Genomic DNA, 15,427 nt, shown 5'->3' on the forward strand with positions numbered 1-15,427 from the left:
CGATTCCCCCAAGAAACGTACAACAACGGGCACCCACACAAGGAAAGCAACCCGATTAATTAAGGAATATTATACCAGATAATGACTTGTTTGAAGTTCGGCTCGGGGTTCCCTTTTCAGTACACCATAAAAACGGTCTATAAGAATAAATAGGATGGTGTTTGGAAGCGTAAGCGTTTTTTGAAAAAAAAACGCTCATACTTGAAACCCGTTTTTTACGAAAAAACGTTTTGATACATTTGAGTGTTTTTGTCACATAAGTAATGAACAACATTATGCTATTTGCTAAGTTGATTTTTATCATCATTTTTCATATATGTACATAGTTGGTAAGGTGCTTTTTTACCACGTATTCACATTATTAATAAATCGTTGGAGGCAATAATTCACCGCCAAATTTAATGTTTCATGTATCGGTATCGGTGAGGTCTCAATTTACAAGGCACACCCGTGGTTTAAGCGTTTTTATATGAGCGTTTGTTGAAACGCCGATATAGATCCAATGTGACACCATTTTTCAGAAAAATGGCCACGCTTCCAAACATCCCTTAGGTCATAGCAATGGTCCAGCATCGTTAGCTAACCAACGTCAGGAGATTCTGTGTTTGATCAACGATTATACGGTGGTGATTTGTTGAGGGTACATCATTATCAGGTGGAAGTTTCCACTCTATATCATCATCACGGATGTGTCATAGAGCCGTTGAATTTAATATGACCGGTTTATCCCTTTCATGCGCGATCCACGTCCATGAGAACGAGGACAGTGAAGTCATTTCAGCAACTGTGAAAGTCAAAATAAAAATTCAGAGAGGTCATAGCACGGCCCCACTGCGGCATGGCACCAGGCGAACTGGCGAAGGGAATCGTTCGCAGAATTTTTGAAATTTGGACATAATAGTAGGGGTATTTTCGTCATTGTAAATAAGGAGACGTTGTCGTCCACAGACGGATCTGCGCCTCTCTGTACCTGAAGAAGAAGGCAGAGAGAGAGAGAGAGAAAGGCCTATTTTGATTAGGGGATGTAGCATGAGGCTGCATCAGAGGTTGAAGCCAAAGTGAAGTACCTACTCTGGAAGCAACGCGTCGGTAACACGTGTGGAGGGTCGCGTCTCGCGTGTGGAAACCTGGCTTCTCATTGGTTGTTTTCATGCCCCTTAAATTCGAACTCTTCTCTCACTTCTCTCTCTCTATCCTCTCTCTCACTGCTCGCCAAATCATCACACTCACTGTCTACAGACTCTCTTAAATCTCGTAAATTTAGGGTTTTTTCTTTGAAATTATCTCCTTTTTTTCTGCAATCGGCATTTCAGTGCAAGTAATCACGTAGATCGAATCGAGGTGGGTGCGTTTCTCTACTGAATCTACTTTTGTTTGTTATTGCGTTTTTTCTCAGTGCAAAATTAGCGTAATTTCAGGAATATCCTAAAGTTCTCGACTTTTTCTGTTTTTTTTTTTTTCTGGTTTAGCTGAATTTGGTTTGTAGCTTCGATTCGATCACACATTGCTGATTATTGTTTGAAAGTGCATGAAATTTGATATTTCTGAAGCTCCAGAAATGAAGACTGTGGACTTCTTCTGATTCTTTTTGGGACAAAAGTCTGAAATTGTTGATAATTGCTCGGTTTCGAGTATCTGCTTGAGTTTAGTTGCAGTGTCTAAGAGCAATTTGTTGGAAATTATCAAGTGGTAGCTGGAATTTTGGTCGATAAGCTGGGACTGTACGCATAAGTCGAACTCTGAATTGTGCACCCAAACACACACGCAAAAAATCGAATTGAGCTCGTAGTACACTTATGCTTAGTGAATTTGGAAAGCTGAATGACGCCATACAAGTACCATTTAGAACACTTTGAAGGAAATGTGGCCGGTGTTCTCACGGGGTTACTGCGAGTAGAGAAAGGGTAAACGAGAAGGTGGGAGTTTAAATTTATAATTTATTTTAGGTATACATGTCTACGCTTCTTGCCATCTATTACGGGAACGCAGGGATCCCGAATCTCCAACCCCCTTCTAGCCTCTTTATGGAAGTCAAAAAATAAGCACCTCTGGGTAGATAGTGGTCATGAAACTGATTCACATGTTTTATACTTTGTTGTAACATTATACCTTGAGAAGAAGACTTCTCTAATCTGTATCAAGGACCATACAGCTGCATAGTTTCATCAGAGGGATGGGTCTTACCAAACGGTTTGGATATCCTTGCAGCGTCTTGCCTGTTTTGGCCTAAATTTTATGTTAGTAATTCGACTGAAAAAAAGAGGCTTGATATGTTTAACATCATGTTTAGACCATTTACTTTCTCGGAAAAAATAAAAAAATGAAAAAAAAAGAAAAGTATAGAAGGGTTTCTTGTCAGTCATTTCTTCTCTTCTTTATTAATACATTCTTTACAGTTGATGGTAGCAGAAAAAAAAGGAGTTATTCCCAGTAATTCTTTCATTGCAAATATAGGTTTGGTATAACCATAAGAGATGATTGTACATTGCAGGATATATTTTAAGTGCTATTACCTGAACATCTTGACTGAAGTTTAAAAGATTGCAGCTTTGACGGAACTTTAGCAATTCACTTGAATTGCAATTTTTAATGAACTGATAATGTTTCTCCCCTTTCAGGCAACTAGTTACTTTTCTCTTGCTGCTGTTGGATGGCTTCTCTCACTGGATGATGATATGCTTGAGCAAAATATTTCTGGAGTCTGGTGTGTCATATGATTTTATTATGCTTGGCCAACTCCAGAATGCCCATCCTTTGGATGAAATGCGAAGGACTGATGCTTCTTTTTGTTCTTATGCTTTACTTCTCAGTGAAAAGAAGCGCTGCTATCAGTCCTGATGGTATGGTGATATATCATCAAGTGTTCATTTGTTCCCCCCCCCCCCCCCCCCCCCCCCCCCCCCCCCCCCCCCCCCTTTTTGTGTTTGTGTGTGCTGGGGGTCAGTTAACTATGTTGATCTTATAAGCTAGTATCTGCCATTTCTTTTGTCATTTTAACTTAGTGAAAATCAAGTTAAGTTTTAGGATTTGGAACTCCTAGTTTTTTTTTTTCTTTCCTTTTTTTATTTTAATCGGAAATCTTGGTAATTTTTAGGTGGGAACTTCATCATAGGTAGTTCTATATCCCACATATTAAGATGGTTTATATTTCAACATTTATTGAACAGTGAGCACCATTTAGAATTGTGCTATTTTGGAGGTCAACATTCATTGAGCAGTGAGCTTTATTTGCATTTTTTTTTTTAATTTCTTTGGATCCTATGGCATAACTTGAAGTCTGAAAGGATGAGACAACGAATTATGGATGGTTCCAATTATAGGACCAGCCTTTTATATGTGATCTCCTCTATGGAGAACATCAAATAGTCGGCTCCAACCTCCTGTTAACTATAATACAGACAACTTAGGTGGTTAAATCCATTTTCTAAATAAATCAAAAAGCTTCCTTTTATTCATTTCCCTTTAATTTTATTTTATCTTTGTGACTGTAGGTGAGGCACTTTTAAGCTTTAAGACAGCAATTGTTAATTCAGATGGTGTCCTTCTTCAATGGAGGCAAGAAGATCCAGATCCCTGTGGTTGGAAAGGAGTGCAGTGCGATGCTAAAACCAAGAGAGTGATTTATTTGTAAGCCCTGCTAATCTAAGATATATTAGTGGAAATTGCTTGTGCTCCTACATGATTTTAAACTCTAATAGAATTGGGTTTCATCCTGGTTTTGTATGTTACAAGAAGAAAATCTTTTTTTCTTTTTTATAGTAAAGGAAAAAAATTATTAAAACAGAAAATGTAAAAAATAAAACTAATAGAGTTTGAATGAAAGATTAAAGAATAAAAAATAAAATGTAAAAAATAAAACTAATAGAGTTCAAATGAAAGATTAAAGAATAAAGAAGAAAATGTAAAAAATAAAACTAATAGAGTTCGGATGAAAGATTAAAGAATAAAGAAGTGGAGAATAGATAGGTGAACTAGGAAGATGGTAAAGAAATAAGAAGATAGAGGAGTAGAAGAGAGAATAGGAAGAAGACTCTTAACTCAGTCATTCATACAATGGTTTGAATGAGCAAATACATGGAGTATTTATAGATAAACCATTGTTGCCTAACTTGGGCCATTCACAAATCTGTTAGGACCAAAGTTCAAAATATTGAGATGCACAATATAAAAACTTTGTGTATTGTGCATTTCCAAGCCTCGATACTCACCCCATCTAAATGTTTTGTTTTGACTGTTTGAAATTAGCCTTAGCATGATCATTAAAACACACTAAAAATGGTTAAACTTCCATATATGTGTATTTTGAGTATCAGCAGGTTCAAGAAAACGATAAGACACACCCAATATGGGGCATATTGTATCGATACTTTGAACCTTGGTTAGGGTTACTAGGTCATGGGTCAGGTGGTCTGACCACTGGGTTGACCAAGTAAACCATGTATAGTCTGGTCTGACTTACAATATTGAGAGAAACACTTGCAACTAAGAACCTATTGAAAATATCTTCAGGATATGGAATAAATCTTGTGGATGTAGCCATTATTCAGCATATATTGAGAATCCGACCAATGATTTGATTGGGAGAATAGAATTCAACATTCTAGAATATTCCAATTCAACAACTTATGAGGCTAAGGCTTGCTAGTGCAACTTTCTAGGCCCATGAAATTGGACTCGGTTTGCATGGATTTGTGAAAACCCAATTGCTGGCACATTGTGAGAGCTACAATGAGGCCTATTTGTACTTAAAAAGTATGTTTTTTGGCCTTTTCTTGTCTTAGACCTTGGCTCCAAATCACAAGCACCTAATCTTACTAAATAGTATGGCGAAAGGAGGTTCCTTATTTATCTTAGGCGAACTAGAGGATTCCATCTTGTCCCCCATGAGTTGACCCATAATATGTTATCCTCATTGAATTTTGTGTAAATCCCATGGAAGGCCGTTCCCTTCATAGTCTTCTAAGTACAGGAAAAAGCAATAGACAGGATCTTTGAGGGCTTGGTTGTTTTTCTTTCTGGATTTTTTAGTAAATTAGTTCACTTATGGTAGATTAGGAAATGATGTTATTATCAATGAAAACATGGATTAGAACCGACTTTGGTAAGTTCTAAGAAGAAAGAGTGGCAAGTTGTATTTTTCTCTATGGATGTCCTTGTTTGAAAGGGAAGTTCTCTTTATTCATTATTTGTAATTCTTATTTTTATACTTATCAATGAAAACATGGATTAGAATTGACTAAATTGCAAATACAAGTTCTTTTCTCAAGAACTGGGTAAGTGCAGCCCAGATTACCTGTAGATCTGTTGGTGTATTGAACCATTTTCAGATAATAAAAAACAGCTTCTTTCCATATCATAATGCTAAATGTGTTTCATGAACATCTGTTTTTCAGGAGTCTTCCGTATCACAAATTGAGTGGTTCTATATCACCCGACATTGGGAAGCTTAATCACTTGAAGCTCCTGTATGTATTTCCCAGTTGTTTCAAATATTATTTTCGTACATATCTGATGCATGGTTTGTTTATTAGAGAGTGTGCTGCTGCTGATTTTTTATGCCATATAATACATCTTGTAGAGCTCTTCACAACAATAATTTATATGGAACAATCCCTTCGGAGTTGAGCAATTGCACAGAGTTGCGAGCAATGTAAGTACTACCACTAGATTTCTTATTATATCCATAATGCTATATTTCTTGCTTCACTATTGAATAAAACTGATATTTATTTATTACGACATTTTCCAAAAGTCATGGAATTAAGGTGGTCTGTAACAGTACAGTGGGTTGGGAGATCAGCTAATGCATTTGCTGATTTGACAAAACAAGGGACAAACAGGGAAACATTATCCTGGGTGCAACTGTAATTTGTGTCTTTTTAACAGTGATGCACTTTTTGATGTAATTTTTGTGTTTTCTGTATGGAGAGGCAGCACCTCATACCTCTCTAAGGGGATTTTCATGTGACCGATCTTTGAATTAATGGAATATGACTCTTTACTTATCAAAAAAAGGTGGTCTGAACAATTCATCAGGTTCTGAAGTGATTTTTCTCATGGACCTATTGTGCACTCTGACACTAGCAGTGAAAGGTCCTATCCACAGCCCAACCCAATCCCTAAGATGTACCACTGGTTGGATCTTTAACTAGGTCTACAAATGGTTTGAAATTAAGCAAAAGCCCATAATTTATTCAGGCCTGTAGGTGTTCAAGACTGCTATCAGTCTTGATCACTAAGAAGTTTCAGATTCGATGAGAAGAGAAAGTGAAGAAGAAGTAGAAGAAAGAGTGGTGAGAGCAGTAGAACACAGATTTTAAGGAGAAGAACAGAATGTCAATATTCTGCCGCCGCCACTTTAATTTAATATATATATGTTATGCTAGTTACATGAAAGGACATATCTGCCCTTGGTGTTTACATCATAACTGCTAACACATAACAAACAATATAAAACTGAAAAATAAATAGCAACTAGGAATAACAGAATAACAAATTGACCACAGCTGTGACTAGATACATTCTACCCTACGGACAGAGTGGGACCACAGCTGTGGGGCCCACATCAATGTTCTCTACACTCCCCCTCAAGTTGGGAGTATATGTTCATCATTCCCAACTTGGATAGATCTGCTTCTAGCTTCTTTCTTGATACGGCTTTAGTGAGGATGTTTGCTAGTTGCATACTGGATGTGATGTAAGGGAGGCATACTTCTTGAGATGAGACCCTCTCTCGTACAAAGTGGTGGTCAACTTCAATGTGTTTGGTTCTGTCATGCTATACTGGATTATGTGCTATATTAATGGCGGCTTGATTATCACAGTACAGCATCAGGGGGTTCTCATACTCAATACCCAACTCCTCAAGTAGAGATCTTAGCCATAGGATTTTAGCCACTCCGTTGGCCATGGACCTGTATTCTGCTTCAGCACTTGACCGGGAGACAACACTTTGTTTCTTACTTCTCCAGGAGACAAGATTTCCTCCCACAATGGCACAATATCCTGATGTAGACCTTCTGTCATCAACACTCCCAGCTCAATCACTTTCATGTGATTGTTGTTCTTGAATAGTATAACCCTACCTGGGCATCTCTTCAAGTAGGCTAAGATTCTTTCTGCCGCAAGAAGATGTGTGGCTCTAGGAGAATGCATGTACTGACTGACAACACTAACAGCATAAGTAATATCTGGCCGAGTGAGGCAGAGATATAGGAGCTTTCCTACCAATTGCTGGAATATAACTTTGTCTTTAAGAAGCTCCCCACTCTCGACACTAATCCTGTGGTTCTGTTCAATTGGTGTATCTGCAGGCTTGACACCTAATTTTCTAGTTTCTGCCAACAGGTCTAGGACATATTTCCTCTGAGAAATAAAGATCCCCTGTTTGGGTCTAGCAACCTCAATACCCAAAAAATACCGGAGTACACCAAGGTCCTTCACATCAAATTCTTGATGAAGAAGCTGTTTAAGAGACTCAATCTCATGGCTATCATTCCCTGTGACCACAATATCATCAACATATACTGCCAGTACTGTCAAAGAGAACTCCACCCTCTTGATGAATAGGGTATGATCTAACTGGGCCTGTACATAACCAAACTTCACAAGAGCTAGTCTGAATCTATCGAACCAAGCCCTAGGTGACTGTTTCAAACCATACGAAGCCTTGTTGAGCCGGTAGACCTTCTTACCTATTTCTGCATCATAGAATCCAGGAGGCAAACGCATGTAAACTTCTTCCTGCAGATCTTCATTCAGAAAGGCATTTTTCACGTTCATTTGTTATAAAGGCCAAGTGTGACTTGCTGCAAGGGACAATAGGACTCGAATAGTAGTCATCTTGGCTACCGGTGCAAAGGTCTCTAAGTAATCTATGCCATAAGTCTGTGTAAACCCTCTTGCAACTAACCAAGCTTTATACCTCTCAATAGATCCATCTGCATTATGCTTCATCGTAAATACCCATCTGCATCCAACTGGTTTCTTTCCTTTGGGCAAATCAACTACCTCCCAGGTGTTGTTTTTCAACAGGGCATCCATCTCAACTTGCATTGCATCTTTCCATTCAGGGACGGATAGGGCTTCTTGCACTATTCTTGGAATAGGGACATTGGAAATGGAACTAAGGTAGGACCTGTAGGTAGGAGATAGGCGATCATAGGATAAAAAATGGGAAATACAGTGGGCTGTGGATGTGGCACAATGTCGTTTCCCTTTACGGACTGCAATCGGAAGGTCAAGATCATCTGTAGGGGAAGTCCCTGTGGGCTCTGGGACTGTAGTATTTGGACCTGGAGCTGCAGATGATATTGGAGCTGGCCTGGACTGCTGATGATCATGATCAACCTGCCTGCACCGCCTGTGATAAACCCGCAACTCCTGATCCCTTTGACCACCCTCACCATTGCAGCTCTCCCTCAACTCCTGATCCCTTTGACTACCCTCACCATTGCAGCTCTCATCACCCAATGGAATAGGTAAAGGAACTGCCCCACTCTCATTGCTCTCCCCCTGAAGACAAGAACTCAAACCCCCACTCTCATTGCTCTCCCCCTGAGGGGAAACCCGAGGATAATAGGGTGTCCCCTCAAAGAAAGTGACATCCATGGAGACAAACTTCCTCCCGGAGACAGGATCATAGCAGCAATAACCCTTTTGAGTTTGTGCATAACCAAGGAAGATGCATTTGGAGGCTTTGGGTTCGAACTTGGAGTGATGGGGTCCGAGAAGCTGAACAAAGCAAGTACAACCGAATGTCTTAAGAGGAATAGAAAACAAGTCCTCACATGGGTGTAGGAGGGAAAAAGGAAATCGCATATCAAGGACCCTGGAAGGAACTCGATTAATAAGGTATACCGCCGTGAGGATAGCATCACCCCAGAAGCGAATAGGAACATTGGAAGTAAACATGAGGCTTCTAGCCACTTCCAAAATGTGTCTATTCTTCCTTTCAGCAACTCCATTCTGCTGAGGTGTATGAGGGCAAGAGCTCTGTTGGATAACCCCATGATGAAGAAGATAAGATGTCAATGATTTAGCCAAGTATTCCTTTGCGTTATCAGATCTGAGAACTTTGATCTTGGCATCAAACTGGGTTAGGATCATTTGGTGAAAATTTTGGGTCAGGGAAGGTACCTCATTTCGTGAACGCATGAGATAAACCCAAGAAAAACGGGTATGGTCATCAACAAATAACAAAAAATATCTGTACCCACCCATGGAAGGGATATGATAAGGCCCCCAAACGTCAGTATGCACAATATCAAAAGAATTATCACTCCTTTTATTACTCAATAAATAAGGCTTTGTACAATGCTTAGCAAACTCACAACTTTCACACTGTAACTGAGACAACTCAATAGACTCAAATAAAGCAGGAAACAGACTCTGTAAAGATCGAAAAGACAAATGACCTAATCGGTTATGCCAAAGCATAACCGGACTCACACTCTGAGAAACAAAAGGCATCTTCTCAACTGATTCTCCCTAACAGAACCGCTCCCCGAGCAGATAGATCCCATTCGCCTCACGGCTAGTCCCAATCACCTTCTGCGTCTCCAAGTCTTGAAAAACACATCGGTTAGGGAAGAAGGTTACTAAGCAGTTCATATGCTTGGTAATACTACTGACTGAAAGAAGGTTAGTATCAAGCTTAGGAGCATGCAAGACAGATGACAGGGAGATAGTATCTGAAAGCTTGATGTCACCCTTCCCAGAAATAGGAACCAGGGAGCCATCAACAATAGATACCTTATCCCTACCAGAAGACAAATGGTAAGTAGTAAACAATGAAGGCAAGCTAGTCATGTGATCAGATGCACCTGAGTCTATTACCCAACAAGGTTTAGTAGTACCTGGAGCTGAGGCATAATAGGCTGAAGCTCGAGTACCTGAATGGGCGAAGGCAGATGTGGTAGGGGCTGATGGAGGCTGCGGTGGCTGAGCTGAATTTCCAACTTCCTTTTCTAGTTGTATTAGGGCAGCCCGAATTGCAGCTAAGGTCTCCAAAGATGTTCCTTTTGTGCCAGATGAGGATGCTGAATCAGTGTTCACGGCTACATGAGCAGTGCCCTTCTTGTTTCTCAACTTCGCAGGAACCAAGTGAGGATGCAGTTTCCAACATGTCTCTTTTGTATGTTTGGGCTTCTTACAATGTTCACATACCACATCCTTCTTGTCTTCCTTCCTCCTGTCATTCTCTGAATCACCCCCTGATTTGGGTGTAACCGCTACAAAGGCTGGTGTGGGTGGCTGAGGTTGCATCATAACCTTCCTTCTGGTCTCTTTACTGTGTACAAATGAGTATGCCTAAGAGAGAGTCACACTGTCTCTAGACAAAATCTGTTGCCGGACAATATCATAATCTGAATTTAAGCCTGCCAGAAACTCAAATACCCGGTTTGTCTCAACCTGCTTTCTATATATCTGTGCATCTCTGGGACTCTCCCACTCAAGAGTCTCTAAGTGATCAATCTCACGCCACAGGGACTGCAAGGTAGAGAAATATACTGAAACCGGTCTCTCTCCTTATCTAAGATTTTTCACTTCACATTTCAATTCATATGCTCTGGCAACATTAAGGGGTTGGGAATAAGTTTCTTTCATTACATCTCATATCTCCTTAGCTGTCTTTGCCCACAAATAATTCCGGCTATAATGAGGCTGCATAGAATTACACAGCATCATAACCAAGTAGTTTTCTTGCATCCACTTGGTATATGTCGGGTCTCCCTTGGGAGGTTCTTTCATGTCTCCGAAGAGGTACCCTAATTTACCTCTTCCACCAATAGCCATCATGGCTGATTGGGCCCATTCCAAATAGTTTGATCCATCAAACTTTACGGTCGTAATTTGACCACCCATCTCAGAAACACTACCATAACTGATGTTTCCAAGGCTGCCTTCTGCCTGATTTTTAAACTCCATTTCTGTCAAGTCTCAAATCAGCACTTGAACTACCAATCTCAATCAAAACAGTATAGGCCCGATCTGTATTCTCAGTGTATGTGCACAAAACTGAGATAATTCTGATCTGAAACCAACTAGCCAACACAGCAGTAGCTGTTCGTAGAGCTCTAACCCCTTAGGACTCTGAGAACAGCTTAAAAAAAAATGTGATATGCTTGCAGTAGGGTTTTATCAGTCCTTAAGTAAGCAATTCAGTTGCACAACCCAAACAGAACTGTATAGATAGGCTTGCAGTAGGGTTAAGTCAAACACTAGGGCTTGCCGCAAGATCACTTTCAAACCCTAGAGTAGAGAGAAACACAGTTGAGACAGTTCGGTCCAGGGTTTGCTATAAAACCCTAGTGAATCGAAGAGAGAAAAACCTAGAATGGTTCGGCCTTCCCCTCCAGATAGGTCCAACCTATCTTCTTTGATAGAACTTCTCTTAGAAAGTAAACAACTTACAAGGAAAAATTGTTCGCTGCCTTCTAGGGTTACCCGAACCCTAGTCTTCTCTGATCCTTCCTGACCACCACCACTCTGCAACCCTAGCAAGTTTCCAATAGCTGCTAGCACCTCTGGCGATCTCCAAGAATCAGTCTGCGAACTCCTCCTTTTCAGTTTCCAGTCCTAGGAGATTCTCATGTGGTCGGCTGGTATTAGGCTCACATGAGAAACCCTAACTTGGCTCTGATACCATGTAGGTGTTCAAGACTGCTACAGTCTTGATCACTAAGAAGTTTCAGATTCGATGAGAAGAGAAAGTGAATAAGAAGTAGAAGAAAGAGTGGTGAGAGAGCAGTAGAACACAGATTTTGAGAAGAACAGAATGTCAATATTCTGCCGCCGCCACTTTAATTTAATATATATATGTTATGCTAGTTACATGAAAGGACATATCTGCCCTTGGTGTTTACATCATAACTGCCAACACATAACAAACAATATAAAACTGAAAAATAAATAGCAACTAGGAATAACAGAATAACAAATTGACCACAGCTGTGACTAGATATGTGGGACCACAGCTGTGGGGCCCACATCAATGTTCTCTACAAGGCCCAATCTAATGCTCTAAAATAGGTTTTGGTTCTTATCCATGCTCAGGTGCTGGATTAAATTGTAGTCCAACTTAAGCCAGAGTCCATAAGTAGCCCTGTGACTGATGAAACTATAAAGCATTTATTAGAGACTTTTGTTATATATTTTGAGAATATTGGCAATTTGGCACAGGAGTTGGGAAGTAGGTTAAGTAAAGAGCAATTAAACATCTGAAACTAGTTTAACATTTTCTTTAGTTTATTCCTTTTTGATTGCTAATGATGAGGAACAGTATAGAATGACAAAAAAAGGGAAAGGAATAAGTGCACAAGATGTATATCTAGGGACACTAGGGACCTGAAAAACTCAAAATGATTGTCAAAGCCTGCAAACAAGCAGATTCTCTGCTGAATGCTGAAAAAAGAAAAAGCAGACTCTCTCTAAGATTGGATAGTCCAAAGCAGAATCAAGATAGCTTAAGATACATTAGAGTATCTAATATAACAATGGAAAACTTCTCTCCTCATTGTATGTAAATTCTGATATCAAATTGATGAAGTATGTGAAAACTTTGACACTAAACTGATGACTAACCATTTGGAAGGGTTTCAAACTTACTAATAATTGGGAAAAATAGCTTGTGCAGAGGGTTTAGGAGCTGGTTTATGGTTTGTATGGAACTGTCAAGAAAACAATTCTAGAATGGAGGTGGAACTTGAGAGAAAGTTGAACGGGTTTGTTACTGATAAAAAAAAAAGTTGAACTGGTTGATTTGATACAATGTATGAAGAAAAATTGAGGCTGTGTGAGCAAAAGGATTCAAGGCTAACCTTTTCCCTTTTTGTAAATCTATTGTGGAATGTGGATTGACTTGCTCTGTCCTATTTTGATTCCAGAAATATAGCAGAAAAATATGTTTCTAAGATTTATCGTTCTTTTGTTTTTTTTTTTTTTTTTTGCAGATATTTGCAGGGTAACTACTTAAGTGGACTGATTCCTGCTGAATATGGTGGCCTTTTGGATCTGGAATCCCTGTGAGTTTTTTTTTTTTTTTTAATTAAACCTCAAATTAATTCTTATTTCAAGCTTTCATCATTTTGAGTTTCTAGTTGGTGACACATTTGATGTTGAAAATTTGGCGCAGTTGAGTCACTGCTATCCAATCTCAGGTCACACTTATGCTAACAAAAGAATTTTTTTCTATAATGTATTTTTCTAACAATGTTAAACTTGTATTTGAAAAATGCTGTGTTGCCACTCCTTTCTCAAATTTTGGTCTTATATAATATGAACACAGACAAGAGATTCTGTTTTTAGTTATTATTGATAAAATCAATTGTGTTTTATTTTTGGAAACTATGCTACTAAGCATTTCAAAATTGCCATTGCAAATATGTTGATACACCCTTTTTTGATTTTCTGGTATAATTATTGAACGGAATCAGAGACTACTTTTAGTTTGTCATTGGAGATTCTATTTTTTATTTTTTTTCAATTTTCCAAATTTATATTATTCAATATTGATAAAAAATTATATTGTTAAATTCCTTGTGAAATTTTTATTGGAGAAAGCCAGAGCTACTACTTAGTTTGTTATTGACCTCATTAGTGATATTTTTAAGAGTGCATTTTCCCTATATAGTACTAATTATAAGTTACCACAGCCATAAAATGCTAAATTTTGTTTAATTGTCCATTTCTCCAATTTTTCTTCAATTTGTTGAAAGATTCTTATCACAAATTTATTATGCTTTGATTGAACTAGCTAGTTTGATTGTGTCAGGCTGGAACGCTAAGGAAGTTATCTATCCAGTTTAATGCATTTTTCTAGATATCGAAAAAAAAGTTTAATGCATTTTGGTGTTATATGTGATCAAACACATCTTAAATGTACCTTCTGATTATTCTCAGGGATATCTCAAGTAACTCTCTTAGTGGATCAATTCCTTCATCACTTGGGAATCTGTCCAAGCTTTCTATCTTGTGAGTACCATAGTTTGATCATTTCAGATCAGTTTCTGATAGGATTGCTATGGAAAAATTACTGAAGTACTTTCTAATTTATTGAAGCAATGTCTCAACCAACTTCTTGACTGGACCTATACCATCTCAGGGTGCACTTGACAAATTCACTAAAGATTCGTAAGTACTATATGACTTGTGGTTTTATGTGTGTATACCTCTAGGATATGATTCTTTGAGTTTGTTACCGTTCTACCAGTTAATGAGGTAGCGTTGGCCAATGTTCCTATGGAGTGTTTCTTTTGTTGTTTAATTAAAGCAAAAGGAGTTTTACCAAGTGTAACCTAGACATTTAATTATGCCTTTTGTTGTTTAATTAATGGAAATTTATGGTTGGTGTCATTTTCATTTGACCTGGATTTCAGAAAATAGTCTGTATTAATTTCTAGCGCTGTAACAGTGCAGAATGGTGCAACAGGATTCATGTAGCCAACCCCATATGGTTGGGACAAGGCTTAGTTGAGTTGAGTTGAATCTTGTATTAACTTTGATATCCAATATCTGCCAATGTGCATAACACATTTAATTGCCTAAATAATCTCTCAAGCAGAATTTACACACTGACAACACATTAAACCACTTCATTAATCAAAAAAAGAAAACACATTAAACCACTTCACTTTTTCATATTGTTTTTCTTGCCATAAATAAAAATTTTTATTAATGAAAAATAGATGTAGAAAAAGAATGTTATTAAGGCAACACCTGTATACAAAAGGAGCTCAAAATACAAAAAAGGGATCTCTCCATGTAGAATTCAATGATAACTAGTTCACTCAAAATGATTGGTTTGGTTTTACTTCTGTTTACTTTTACTCCTGTATACAGATTGTTTTGATCAGTCAAGTTTCACTGTTTATCCACAAAACTCAATAAGCCTTTTCTTAGATTGGCTACCACAAAGTATATTAAGCTTGATTGGGATCCCTACTGCCTTGTTCTCTCTAAGCTTGGAGCCTTGGGCTTAGAGACAATCCAGGACTACAAGAACTAGAAGTTTGTTTTCTTTTTGTTACTTCTGAGATTTAGTTTGTTGATATTTTTACTAAATGAGTTGTGAAGTCAAAACTAGAAACTACAGATCAGCAGTCATGAAGCTAGGAGGAAATTTTATTCATGGGACAGGTTGAAGAAGAACAATCAAAATTGAAGCCAAAACTTTTGTACTCGAGGATACTTTGGTGAGAGGCATCAGGGAGTTGCGAATAGTGACAATCCTTTTAGTTAGAGAAGTGATAAGGTGGTTTAGAGTCCACAGATTGGTGGATGGTGCAACTTCTACTAGAAGTTTGGATTGGAAGAAAATTTTGGAAACAGAAGGAAGGAGATATTTTGCAGAAAGGAAAGGAAATGACAAAGGTTGGTTTGTCACACCACACCTCACTTTGTCTGAGTTTTTTGGACAGGGGTCAGA

General features: G+C 38.4%; 1 protein-coding gene across 6 annotated transcripts in view; it reads left to right on the forward strand.

The window, feature by feature from the left end:
- Nucleotides 1–1,192: 1,192 nt before the first annotated feature.
- The window catches only part of LOC104611537 (LRR receptor-like serine/threonine-protein kinase FEI 1), a 39,576-nt gene continuing 25,341 nt past the window's right edge, over nt 1,193–15,427 (forward strand). Inside the window, exons 1-10 of one of the 6 annotated variants that reach the window (XM_010278621.3) lie at nt 1,193–1,341; nt 1,470–1,916; nt 2,619–2,704; nt 2,811–2,840; nt 3,492–3,627; nt 5,394–5,465; nt 5,579–5,650; nt 12,954–13,025; nt 13,903–13,974; nt 14,062–14,133. In XM_010278621.3, coding sequence (XP_010276923.1) covers nt 2,668–2,704; nt 2,811–2,840; nt 3,492–3,627; nt 5,394–5,465; nt 5,579–5,650; nt 12,954–13,025; nt 13,903–13,974; nt 14,062–14,133 — 563 coding nt within the window. In that variant the 5' untranslated portion in view covers nt 1,193–1,341; nt 1,470–1,916; nt 2,619–2,667. Of the gene's footprint in view, nt 1,346–1,469; nt 1,917–2,618; nt 2,841–3,491; nt 3,628–5,393; nt 5,466–5,578; nt 5,651–12,953; nt 13,026–13,902; nt 13,975–14,061; nt 14,134–15,427 lie in introns of those variants that run through there. The other 5 variants (XM_088894254.1, XM_010278624.3, XM_010278625.3 and 2 more) reach the window with 5 other exon arrangements.

This window comes from Nelumbo nucifera, chromosome 1 (assembly GCF_055504915.1).
Source record: "Nelumbo nucifera cultivar China Antique chromosome 1, China Antique-T2T, whole genome shotgun sequence".
Lineage (NCBI taxonomy): Eukaryota > Viridiplantae > Streptophyta > Magnoliopsida > Proteales > Nelumbonaceae > Nelumbo > Nelumbo nucifera.